The sequence below is a fragment of the Sturnus vulgaris genome, chromosome 30, assembly GCF_052056855.1.
Source record: "Sturnus vulgaris isolate bStuVul1 chromosome 30, bStuVul1.hap1, whole genome shotgun sequence".
Lineage (NCBI taxonomy): Eukaryota > Metazoa > Chordata > Aves > Passeriformes > Sturnidae > Sturnus > Sturnus vulgaris.
Genome location: NC_142272.1, coordinates 270255 through 282546, shown reverse-complemented (window position 1 = coordinate 282546; position 12292 = coordinate 270255). Strand labels below are relative to the sequence as shown.

The 12292-nt window shown below is 59.9% G+C and overlaps 1 protein-coding gene across 1 annotated transcript; it reads left to right on the top strand.

Annotated features, from left to right (window-relative positions):
- The first annotated feature begins 3037 nt into the window (after window positions 1-3037).
- Window positions 3038-9972, top strand: ENDOU (endonuclease, poly(U) specific). The gene is made up of 9 exons (XM_088180614.1): window positions 3038-3051; window positions 3575-3819; window positions 4387-4422; window positions 5134-5308; window positions 5408-5607; window positions 6152-6265; window positions 6400-6506; window positions 7357-7499; window positions 9858-9972. Exons 1-9 carry the CDS (start codon window positions 3038-3040, stop codon window positions 9970-9972), a joined length of 1149 nt encoding a protein of 382 aa, XP_088036740.1.
- The last annotated feature ends 2320 nt before the right edge of the window (window positions 9973-12292 follow it).

The window sequence follows — 12292 nt, the reverse complement described above, 5'->3', positions numbered from 1 at the left end:
GGTTATTTTCTCCGTCCAATTCTCCCTCTGGCAGGTTTGGATCCGTGTTTTCCTGGAGGAGCGAGGTCCTGAGTCAGGCCAGGGGCTGGAGGACGCGGCTCTGGCTGAGCTGACTCATCCCAGTGCCCGAAACCAAACTGGGAGCACTGGGAGGGAGCTGGGCAGGGAAAAAATTCCCTTCCCGTGGCCAAAATTCCGGGGTTTTTTGGGTTTTTTGGGTTTTTTTTTTGGTAGAAATGAAAACGAGTTTGGGAGCGGAGGGAGGGCTCCGATCCCGGAGAAATTTTGTGCAGTCGGAGAAAAATCTTTGGGCAGGATCAGCCAAAAAAATTCTGCTGTGGTCAGGCCGGGCAAACAGCCCCGGGGTGTTTGAGTGAGGATGCGTCACATCCTTCTGTCCCTCTGTCCCTTTTCTGTCCCTCTGTCCCGGGCCACCTTCCCTGTGGCGTTTCCAGCTCTCCCCACAGCCCCAAAAATCTCCAAAAAAGCTCCAACAGCTCCTCCGATCACCCCACGGGGATTGCTGAGGGGGCCGCAGCGATTTAGGGGCGATTTGGGGATTTAGGGACTATTTAGGGCTGATTTAGGCTCGATTTAGAGACAATTTATGGTTGATTTATGGTTAATTTAGGGTCGATTTAGGGTGGATTTAGGGATTTTGGGTCGTGTCTGAGCGAGGAGGAGGAGGAGGAGCCGTTCCCCTGCCTTGAGACCCCTCGGGATTCGGGATTTGAGATTCAGGATTTGAGATGTGAGATTTGGGATTTGAGATTTAGGATTTGAGATTCGGGATTTTAGTTTTGGAATTCAGGGTTTGAGATTCGGGATTCGGGATTTGAGATTCGGGATTTGAGATTCGGGATTTTAGTTTTGGAATTCAGGATCTGAGATTCGGGATTTGGGATTTGGGATTTGAGATTCAGGATTCGGGATTTGGGATTCGGGATTTGGGATTTATTATTCAGGATTTGGGTCGATGCTGATCCCGCCCCGCTGACTCAGCAGTGACGGGGAGTGGGCGCAGCTCCTGCCTTGGACCGGGATTGCTGCTGGAAAAGGAGAGCGATGATGAGCGGTGATTTATCCCGGGATGAGCGATGATTTATCCCGGGATGGGCAGTGATTTATCCCGGGATGGGCAGTGATTTATCCCGGGATGAGCGATGATTTATCCCGGGATGAGCAGTGATTTGTCCCAGTGCCACTCTGGGCTGTGTGCTGGGAATGGACTGGTCAGACTGGGAGGTTTGGGATCCATGGATGGACTGGTCAGACTGGGGGGGTTTGGGATCACCCAGTCCATGGATGGACTGGTCAGACTGGGAGGTTTGGGATCCATGGATGGACTGGTCAGACTGGGGGGTTTGGGATCCATGGATGGACTGGTCAAACTGGGGGGTTTGGGATCACCCAATCCATGGATGGACTGGTCAGACTGGGAGGTTCAGGATCCATGGATGGACTGGTCAGACTGGGAGGTTTGGGATCCATGGATGGACTGGTCAGACTGGGGGGTTCGGGATCACCCAGTCCATGGATGGACTGGTCAGACTGGGGGGTTCGGGATCACCCAGTCCATGGATGGACTGGTCAGACTGGGGGGTTCGGGATCACTCAATCCATGGATGGACTGGTCAGACTGGGGGGTTTGGGATCCATGGATGGACTGGTCAGACTGGGGGGTTTGGGATCCATGGATGGACTGGTCAGACTGGGAGGTTTGGGATCCATGGATGGACTGGTCAGACTGGGGGGGTTTGGGATCACCCAGTCCATGGATGGACTGGTCAGACTGGGGGCTCCCTTCCCTGGGAATTCTCCCCGTTCCTCTCAGGGATTTTGGGAATCCCCCTGTGAGACCCCTCCCGTTTAAAGTGGCTTCGCAGGGAATGGGAAACCAGGAGGGAAAACCAAGCCAGGACCCCCCAGGAGCTGGGGCTGGGGGTTGGGGGTCCCTCAGCACCTGCAGCACCTGGGTGACGTCACCGAGCAGGAATAATTGGGGTGAGGTGACAAAGGGGACAAACAAGGCGGGTGCCAAGGGGAGCTTGGTGCCACCGCCACGGCCTGGATGTCGCCGTCGTGGCCCGGGACAGGATGATGCCACATCAGGGTTGCCCCGGGGCCACGTTTCGGTGGCCACAGCCCGAGCTGGGCGAGCCCGCGGTGCCGCTGATGCCGGAGATTGCGGCTGCGGCGGAGACAGCAACGCCCAGGGACGGCGACACTGATGGGACAGGGACAGTGATGGGGACGGCGACAGTGATGGGACAGTGACAGTGATGGGGACAGGGACAGTGATGGGGACAGGGACAGTGATGGGGACAGGGACAGTGATGGGGACGGCGACAGTGATGGGGACAGGGACAGTGATGGGGACAGTGACACTGATGGGGACAGTGACAGTGATGGGACAGGGACACTGATGGGGACAGGGACATTGATGGGACAGTGACACTGATGGAACAGCGACACTGATGGGGACAGTGACACTGATGGGACAGCGACACTGGGGACAGTGACACTGATGGGACAGTGACACTGATGGGGACAGTGACACTGATGGGGACAGGGACATTGATGGGGACAGGGACACTGATGGGGACAGGGACAGTGATGGGACAGTGACACTGATGGGACAGTGACAGTGATGGGACAGTGACAGTGATGGGGACAGGGACACTGCAGAGACAGGGACACTGATGGGACAGTGACACTGATGGGGACAGCGCCACCCGGATGGGGACAGTCCATCCACCCTGGGACAGGGCCACCCTGCTGGGACAGTGACACCCTGAGGGGACAGTGCCACCCTAATGTGACAGTGCCACCCACCGTGGGACAGTGTCCCCTGTCCCTCAGGGTGTCCCCTGTCCCCTTCAGTTCTATTTTTAGCTTTGCTCTGTTGGTCACGCTCATTTGTCCCCAACAGCTCCCGAGGGTGTCCCCCAGTATTCCCAGTTCTCCCAGTTCTCCCAGTATTCCCAGTTCCCCCAGTTCTCCCAGTCCTCCCAGTATTCCCAGTATTCCCAGCACGATGCAAACGAGGCCGTCTGGAATGTGGCAGCTCCTCCTGCGGGGCCTCGGGCTCATCCCGGGAATCCGGGCCTGGTGTCACCTGGTGTCACCCTGTCCCCGTGTCACCCTGTCCTGTGTCACCCTGCTCTGGTGTCACCCTGTCCTGGTGTCACCTGGTGTCACCCTGTGCCTGTGTCACCCTGTGCCCGTGTCACCCTGTGCCGGTGTCACCCGATGTCACCCTGTCCTGTGTCACCCTGCTCCAATGTCACCCTGTCCCTTTGTCATCCTGTCCCAGTTTCACCCTGCTCCAGTGTCACCCTGTCCTGTGTCACCCTGCTCTGGTGTCACCCTGTCCTGTGTCACCCTGTCCTGTGTCACCCTGTCCTGGTGTCACCTGGTGTCACCTGGTGTCACCCTGTCCCGGTGTCACCCTGCTCTGGTGTCACCTGGTGTCACCTGGTGTCACCCTGTCCTGTGTCACCCTGCTCTGGTGTCACCCTGTCCTGGTGTCACCTGATGTCACCCTGCCCCGCTGTCACCCACGGTGACAAAGCTCCCGGGTGGCTCCTGGGCTGCAGGACACACCCGGGGGTGGCCGGGGAGGGGACAGAGGGGGGGGATGGCGGTGTCCCGAGTGTCCCCCCCCCGTTTGTGTCCCCACAGATCTGTACACGGCCCCGGACTCGTGCGAGGGGCGCTGCGGGGAGCCCTTCAGCGAGGAGGACGAGTGTCATTGTCACCGCGAGTGTCACAGCCAGCACAACTGCTGCCAGGACCACGAGAGGCACTGCGGGAGCGGTGAGAGCCCGGCCACGGCCACGCGGGGGGTCCACGAGCCTCTGCAGGGTCCCCAAGGTGTCCCCAGGGTGTCCCCAAGGTGTCCCCAAGGTGCCAGGGGTTGGTTCTGAGTCCCCACAGGGTCTCCAAGGTGTCCCCAGTGTTTCCCCAAGGTGTCCCCAAGGTGTCCCCAAGGCGTCCCCAGGGTGTCCCCGGGGTGTCCCCAAGGTGCCAGGGGTTGGTTCTGAGTCCCCACAGGGTCTCCAAGGTGTCCCCAGGGTGTCCCCAAGGTGCCAGGGGTTTGTCCCGGGTCTTTGCAGGGTCCCCAGGGTGTCCCCAAGGTGTCCCCACCCCCCTGCTGAGGGTGCCAGGGATTTGTCCTGAGTCCCCACAGGGTCCCCAAGGTGTCCCCAAGGTGTCCCCAAGGTGTCCCCAAGGTGTCCCCAAGGTGTCCCCAAGGTGTCCCCACCCCCCTGCTGAGGGTGCCAGGGATTTGTCCTGAGTCCCCACAGGGTCCCCAAGGTGTCCCCAAGGTGTCCCCAAGGTGTCCCCACCCTCCCCGAGCTCCTTTTCCTCTCTGCTCCGCAGGTGGGGGAGAGGCCGAGGACGGAGCTCGAGCCCGCGGTGAGTCCGGAGGGGCAGAACCTGCCCCGGGTACCTCGGGGTGTCCCCCCCAAAAATCCTCGGGGTGTCCCCCCCAAAAATCCCCGGGGTGTCCCCCCCAAAAATCCTCGGGGTGTCCCCCCCAAAAATCCCCGGGGTGTCACCCCCAGAAATCCTCGGGGTGTCCCCCTTTTCCATGATCCCAGGTCTGTCCCCAGCCCGTCCCTGTCCCCATGTGGAACATTCTCATTTTCCATGGATCCCCCTCGCTTTTCCATGATTCCAGATCTGTCCCCATGTGGGACATTGTCACTTTTCCATGGATCCCAGCTCTGTCCCCAGCCCGTCCCTGTCCCCGTGTGGGACATTGTCACTTTTCCATGGATCCCAGCTCTGTCCCCGTGTGGGACATTGTCACTTTTCCATGATCCCGTCCCTGTCCCCGTGTGGGACATTGTCACTTTTCCATGATCCCAGCTCTGTCCCCAGCCCGTCCCTGTCCCCGTGTGGGACATTGTCACTTTTCCATGATCCCAGCTCTGTCCCCAGCCCGTCCCTGTCCCCGTGTGGGACATTGTCACTTTTCCATGATCCCAGCTCTGTCCCCAGCCCGTCCCTGTCCCCGTGTGGGACATTGTCACTTTTCCATGGATCCCGTCCCTGTCCCCGTGTGGGACATTGTCACTTTTCCATGATCCCAGCTCTGTCCCCAGCCCGTCCCTGTCCCCGCAGCCGCCGGATTCTCCCGCAGCCGCGATTCCATCACGGACCAGGAGCTTCAGGAGCTCTCGGAGCAGCTCCACGAGCTGGATCACAACAAAGCCGGGCCCAGCGACATCGCCCTCAACCCCCAGCACCTGGCGAGTCCCGACGAGACCGGCGACAAGCGGGACCGGTCCCCGCAGCCGTGAGTGCCACCAGGGTGGGGACAATACCCCAGAGCCGGCCTGGGGGAAAGGGGGGAGGGATGATGGGAGCCGAAATTCCCATTCCCGATCTCCCCCAGGCTCTACAAATACGTGAACGAGGAGCTTTTCTCCAAACCCACCTACGCCAGCTTCATTAAGCTGCTGGATAATTACCAGAGGGCCACGGGCAGGGAGGAGGAGGTGACGGCCGAGGAGCTGCGGGAGCAGGATCGTTTCCTCGAGGAGGTGATGAAAACGGAGCTGATGGAGAAACTTTTTGGGTTCCTGCAGGGGAAAAGTGAGTTTGGGGGTCAAGGGAAAGGTTGGGATTCCAAAGGGAAGCCACGGCAGGGCAGGGGTGGGGGATGGAATTATTTGGGATGGGAATGGAATTATTTGGGATGGGAATGGAATGATCTGGGATGGGAATGGAATGATCTGGGATTGAAATTTATCTGGGGTGGGAATGGAATGATCTGGGGTGGAAATGAAATGATCTGGGATTGAAATTATCTGGGGTGGGAATGGAATTATTTGGGATGGGAATGGTCTGGGATGGGAATGGAATGATCTGGGATGGGAATGAAATTATCTGGGATTGAAATTATTTGGGATGGGAATGATCTGGGGTGGGAATGGAATTATTTGGGATTGGAATGGAATGATCTGGGATTGAAATTATCTGGAGTGGGAATGAAATGATCTGGGATGGAGTTTCCAGGGCTCTGGAATCCAGCAGGGAGAATTCCCGAAGGGAAGGAGCAGGGAGGGGCTGGGGGAAGCTCAGCTCGGTTCGGTTCAGCTCGGTTCAGTCTCTCACTGTGTCTCACCTTTACCTGCAGATCGTTTCAGCTCCCAGCAGGAATTCCTGCAGGATTTGAAGGAGATTTGGTTCGGGCTCTACTCCCGAGGGGACGGAGAACGAGATTCCAGCGGATTTGAGCACGTGTTCTCAGGTACAGCCCCGCCCCCAGGTGTGCTCAGGTACAGCCCCAGGTGTGCTCAGGTACAGCCCCAGGTGTGCTCAGGTACAGCCCCTCCCCTCCCCGGGCCTCGGGCTCATCCCCAAATCCCCGCTCTGTGTTTTTAGGGGAGGTGAAAAAGGGAAAAGTCTCCGGATTTCACAACTGGATCCGTTTTTACCTCCTGGAAAAGCAGGGGCTCGTCAACTACTACAGCCACAACTTCAACGGGCCGGTGAGAGCAGCGGGGCTGTGGGGCGGGGACACCCCATGGATATCCTGGGACACCCCATGGACACCCCATTGATACCCCATGGGCACCCCATGGACACCCCATGGACACCCCATTGACCCCAAAGGGTTCCCAGCCCTGCTGATCCCAAATCCAGTCTGGGTGTGAATTCCCTGACCCCAAATCCTTGCTGGGTGTGGATTCCCATCCCCGCTGACCCCAAATCCCCGCTGACCCCAAACCCCCGCCGACCCCAATTCCCATCCCCGCCGACCCCAAATCCCCGCTGACCCCGAGTCCCCGCCGACCCCAAATCGAGTCCCCGCTGACCCCAATTCCCAGCCCCGCCGACCCCAAATGGGGTCCCCTCTGACCCCAAACCCCTCTGACCCCAAACCCCTCTGACCCCAAATACCCTCTGACCCCAAATCCCCCCTGACCCCAAATGGGGTCCCCGCTGACCCCAATTCCCACCCCCGCCGACCCCAAATCCCCTCTGACCCTAAATCCCCGCTGACCCCAAATCGAGTACACGCTGACCCCAATTTCCGTCCCCGCTGACCCCAAATGGGGTCCCCTCTGACCCCAAACCCCCCTGACCCCAATTCCCGTCCCCTCTGACCCCAAATGGGGTCCCCCCTGACCCCAAACGGGGTCCCCGCTGACCCCAATTCCCCTCTGACCCCAATTCCCGTCCCCGCTGACCCCATTTGGGGTCCCCGCTGACCCCAATTCCCGTCCCTCCGACCCCAAACGGGGTCCCCGCTGACGCCATTTGGGGTCCCCGCTGACGCCATTTGGGGTCCCCGCTGGCCCCATTTGGGGTCCCCGCTGACGCCCGCCGTGCCCGCAGTGGGACGCGTTCCCCGACGTGCTGGGGCTGCAGTTCAGCTGGGACGGGTTTTACAAAGAGCTCGGCTCGGCCTTCATCGGCTCCAGCCCCGAGTTCGAGTTCGCTCTCTACTCCCTTTGCTTCCTGGCGCGGCCGGGCCGGGCGTGAGTGCTGACCCCGCGTCCGTCCGTCTGTCTGTCTGTCCTGTCTGTCCGTCTGTCTGTCTGTCTGTCTGTGTGTCCGTCTGTCTGTCTGTCCTGTCTGTCCGTCTGTCTGTCTGTCTGTGTGTCCGTCTGTCTGTCTGTGTGTCTGTCCTGTGTGTCCGTCTGTCTGTCTGTGTGTCTGTCTGTCCGTCTGTGTGTCTGTCTGTCCGTCTGTGTGTCTGTCTGTCTGTGTGTCTGTCTGTCTGTCTGTGTGTCTGTCTGTGTGTCTGTCCTGTCTGTCTTGTCTGTGTGTCTGTCCTGTCTGTCTGTCTGTCTGTGTGTCCTGTCTGTCTGTCTGTCCTGTCCGTCCGTCTGTCTGTCTGTCCTGTGTGTCTGTCTGTCTGTCTGTCCTGTGTGTCTGTCTGTGTGTCTGTCCTGTGTGTCCGTCTGTCTGTCTGTCCTGTCCGTCTGTGTGTCTGTCTGTCTGTGTGTCTGTCTGTCTGTCTGTGTGTCTGTCCTGTCTGTCTGTCTGTGTGTCTGTGTGTCTGTCTGTCTGTCTGTCTGTGTGTCTGTCTGTCTGTCTGTGTGTCTGTCCTGTCTGTCTGTCTGTCTGTGTGTCTGTCTGTCTGTCTGTGTGTCTGTCCTGTCTGTCTTGTCTGTGTGTCTGTCTGTGTGTCTGTCCTGTCTGTCTGTCTGTCTGTCTGTGTGTCTGTCTGTCTGTCTGTGTGTCCTGTCTGTCTGTCCTGTCTGTGTGTCTGTCCTGTCTGTGTGTCTGTCCTGTCTGTCTGTCTGTCCTGTCTGTGTGTCTGTCCTGTCTGTCTGTCTGTCCTGTCTGTGTGTCTGTCCTGTCTGTCTGTCTGTCTGTGTGTCTGTCCTGTCTGTCTGTCTGTGTGTCTGTCCTGTCTGTCTGTCTGTCCTGTCTGTGTGTCTGTCCTGTCTGTCTGTCTGTCTTGTCTGTCTGTCTGTGTGTCTGTCTGTCTGTGTGTCTGTCTGTCTGTCTGTGTGTCTGTCCTGTCTGTCTTGTCTGTCTGTCTGTCTGTCTGTGTGTCTGTCTGTCTGTCTGTGTGTCCTGTCTGTCTGTCCTGTCTGTGTGTCTGTCCTGTCTGTCTGTCTGTCCTGTCTGTGTGTCTGTCCTGTCTGTCTGTCTGTCTGTCTGTGTGTCTGTCCTGTCTGTCTTGTCTGTGTGTCTGTCCTGTCTGTGTGTCTGTCCTGTCTGTGTGTCTGTCCTGTCTGTCTGTCTGTCCTGTCTGTCTGTCTGTCCTGTCTGTCTGTGTGTCTGTCTGTGTGTCTGTCTGTCTGTCCTGTCTGTCTGTCTGTCCTGTCTGTCTGTGTGTCTGTCTGTGTGTCTGTCTGTCTGTCCGTCCGTCTGTCTTGTCTGTCCTGTCTGTCTGTCCTGTCTGTCTGTCCTGTCCGTCTGTCTGTCCGTCTGTCCTGGGTGGGGCCAGCGGGGCCTCCCCGAGCCACAGCAGGGCCGAGGCTTGGCCTGGATTTGGGACTGGGTGGGATGGGATCGATGGGATCGATGGGATAAAATCGATGGGATCGATGGGATAGGATGAGATCAATGGGATGGGAACGGGATTGATGGGATTGATGGGATTGATGGGATGGGATCAGTGGGATCGATGGGATGGGATCGATGGGATCATTGGGATCATTGGGCTGGGAACGGGATTGATGGGATTGATGGGATTGATGGGATGGGATTTTGGGTGGAAAGGAAATGGAGATGGGATCAAGATGGGGATGTGCTTGATGGGATTTATGGGACTGGGATGGAATTGGGATGGAAATGGGGATGGAATTGGGGGTAGAATTGGGATGGAATTAGGGTGGAATTGGGGATGGAATTGGGATGGAATTGGGGGTGGAATTGGGGTGGAATTGGGGATGGAATTGGGGATGGAATTGGGGTGGAATTGGGATGGAATTGGGGGTGGAATGGGGATGGAATTGGGGATGGAATTGGGGTGGAATTGGGATGGAATTGGGGATGGAAATGGGATGGAAATGGGATGGAATTGGGGATGGAATTGGGGATGGAATTGGGGTGGAATTGGGGATGGAATTGGGATGGAATTGGGGGTGGAATGGGGATGGAATTGGGGATGGAATTGGGATGGAAATGGGATGGAATTGGGGGTGGAATTGGGGATGGAATTGGGGTGGAATTGGGGTGGAATTGGGGATGGAATTGGGGATGGAATTGGGGTGGAATGGGGGTGGAATTGGGGTGGACCAGCCCTGTGTGGGGACACCAGGAGCCCCCCGGGGGTGGCCCTGTGGGCTCAGGGGCTCCGTGACCGTGGGGACCCCCAGAGCCCCCCCGAGCCCCCCCCCCCCCCCCGTGGGGCTCAGGTGACAGCAGTGACCCCACAGATGCCACCTGAGCCTGGGCGGGCACCCCCTGAGCATCCAGACCTACCCCTGGACCAAATCCACGACCAGCGGTGGCCACAGGTTCATCGCCACCGCCTACGTGACGTCACCATGAGGGCGGAGGGGAGGGGCGGGGGGCGAGCACCGCCCACCCTGGGGTGGCCCCGGAGCTGCTCGGGGGGGTCCGGAGGGGCCTGGGAGGGGGCGAGCCCTGAAGGGAGGGGTCGAGGGGACACCCCCAGACCCCGGGGAGGGGGCGAGGGGACACCCCCCGGACCAGGGGACGCCCCCAGACCCGAGGAGGGGACAAGCCCAAGATGGAAGGGGAGGATTTTGGGATGGAAAGGGAAAGATTTTGGGATGGGAAGGATTTTAGGATGGAAAGGGAGGATTTGGGCATGGAAGGGAAGGATTTTGAAAGGGAAAGATTTTAGGATGGAAAGGGAAGAATTTTGGGATGGAAAGGGAGGATTTGGGGATGGGAAGGAAGGATTTTGGGATGGAAAGGGAGGATTTGGGCATGGGAAGGATTTTAGGATGGAAAGGGAGGATTTGGAGACGGAAAGGAAGGATTTTGGGATGGAAGGGAAGAATTTTGGGATGGGAAGGGGAGGATTTCGAAAGGGAAGGATTTTGGGATGGAAAGGGAGGATTTGGAGACGGAAAGGGAAGGATTTTGGGATGGAAAGGGAAGGATTTTGGGATGGAAAGGGAAGGATTTTGGGATGGAAGGATCCTGAGCGGAATAAACTCTGCCCTGGCTGGAGGAGTGTCGGGATTTGGGTTCCTGCAGCTCCTCCCCCTTTATCCGCTCCCCATTTCTCCCCCCCGGAGCCCCCCGAGGTTTGTCCCCCCTCCCGGAGCCCCCCGAGGTTTGTCCCCCCTCCCGGAGCCCCCCGAGGTTTGTTCCCCCTCCCGGAGCCCCCCCGGGATTTGTCCCCCGGAGCCCCCCGGGGTTTGTTCCCCCCCTCCCGGAGCCCCCCGGGATTTCGGCTCTGCCCCCCCGGGGGTCTCCCCCAGCCCAGCCCAGCTGAGCCCTCCCCGAGGGCCGCGGCTCCCCCGGGACCCCCAAACCCCAAATCCCCCCCGAGCTGGGGCTGCTCAGGGCCCCAGGTGCTGCAGGGGGGACAAAACAGAGCCCGAGGGGACCCCAGAACGGAACCCCCGAACCCCCAAATCCCCGAACCCCCAGACCTCTGTCCCAGAATGGAACCTCCAAATCCCCGAACCTCCCCGGACCCCCTTCCCTGACCCAGAACGGAACCCCCGAACCCCCAAACCCCCGAACCCCCTTCCCTGACCCAGAATGGAACCCCCCGAACCCTCAAATCCCGAACCCCCAAACCCCCGAACCCCCAGACCTCTGTTCCAGAATGGAACCCCCCCGAACCCCCCAAATCCCCGAACCCCCAGACCTCTGCCCCAGAATGGAACCTCCAAATCCCCGAACCTCCCCGGACCCCCAAATCCACGAATCCCTAAACCCCGAACCCCCAAACCCCCTTCCCTGTCCCAGAACGGAACCCCCGAACCCTCAAACCCCCGAACCCCCTTCCCTGACCCAGAATGGAACCCCCCGAACCCTCAAATCCCGAACCCCCAAATCCCCGAACCCCCAGACCTCTGTTCCAGAATGGAACCCCCCGAACCCCCCAAATCCCCGAACCCCCAAACCCCTGTCCCAGAATGGAACCTTCCAAACCCCCCAAACCCCGTTTCCCTGTCCCAAAACGGGACCTCCCGAACCCCCAAACCCCGAACCCCCAAACCCCCCGAACCCCCTTCCCTGTCTCAGAACGGAACCCCAAACCCCCGAACCCCAAACCCCAAACCCCGAGCCCCCTTTCCCTATCCCAGACCCCCATTTCCTCCCCCCTCAGCCCAAGCCCCGGGCTGCGACACCCCGGGATTGTCGCTCGCCCCCCGCGGTGGCACCGGGACCCCCCCTGGGTGCCCTGGTAGCCCTGGGCTGGGGCCAGTGGCCACCGCCCGCCGGGACCGAGGCTCCAGCTGTGCCCCCGGCCCCTCCCCCCCCCCCCCCCCCCGGCCTGGCCAGTGGCCAAACCGCGCTCGGTGCCAGCCCCCCCCGGGCCCTCCGCAGCCCCAGCCCGTGCCAGCAGCGCAGGAGCCGCGCCAGGCCACAGCTGGCCCCCGGCTGGCACCGGGAGGGGGGCACGGGGCACCCGGGGCTGGGGGGGTGTCCCCCGGGTCCCCCTGTCCCCCTGTCCTCGTGTCCGTGTCCCCCGTGTCCCCCGTGTCCCCGTGTCCCCCGTGTCCCCCTGTCCTCGTGTCCCCCTGTCCTCGTGTCCCCCTGTCCTCGTGTCCCCCTGTCCTCGTGTCCGTGTCCCCCGTGTCCCCCATGTCGTGTCCCATAGGGGCACTCCCTGCCCTATAGAGGGGACTCCCTGCCCTATAGGGGCACTCCTTGTCCTATA

Bases quoted from the DNA above. Each gene is read 5' to 3' on its own strand.
- ENDOU (XM_088180614.1), top strand. The intron at 3,820-4,386 runs GTGAGAGCCCGG...TCTGCTCCGCAG, and splicing joins CGAGAGGCACTGCGGGAGCG to GTGGGGGAGAGGCCGAGGAC. The intron at 6,266-6,399 runs GTACAGCCCCGC...CTGTGTTTTTAG, and splicing joins ATTTGAGCACGTGTTCTCAG to GGGAGGTGAAAAAGGGAAAA.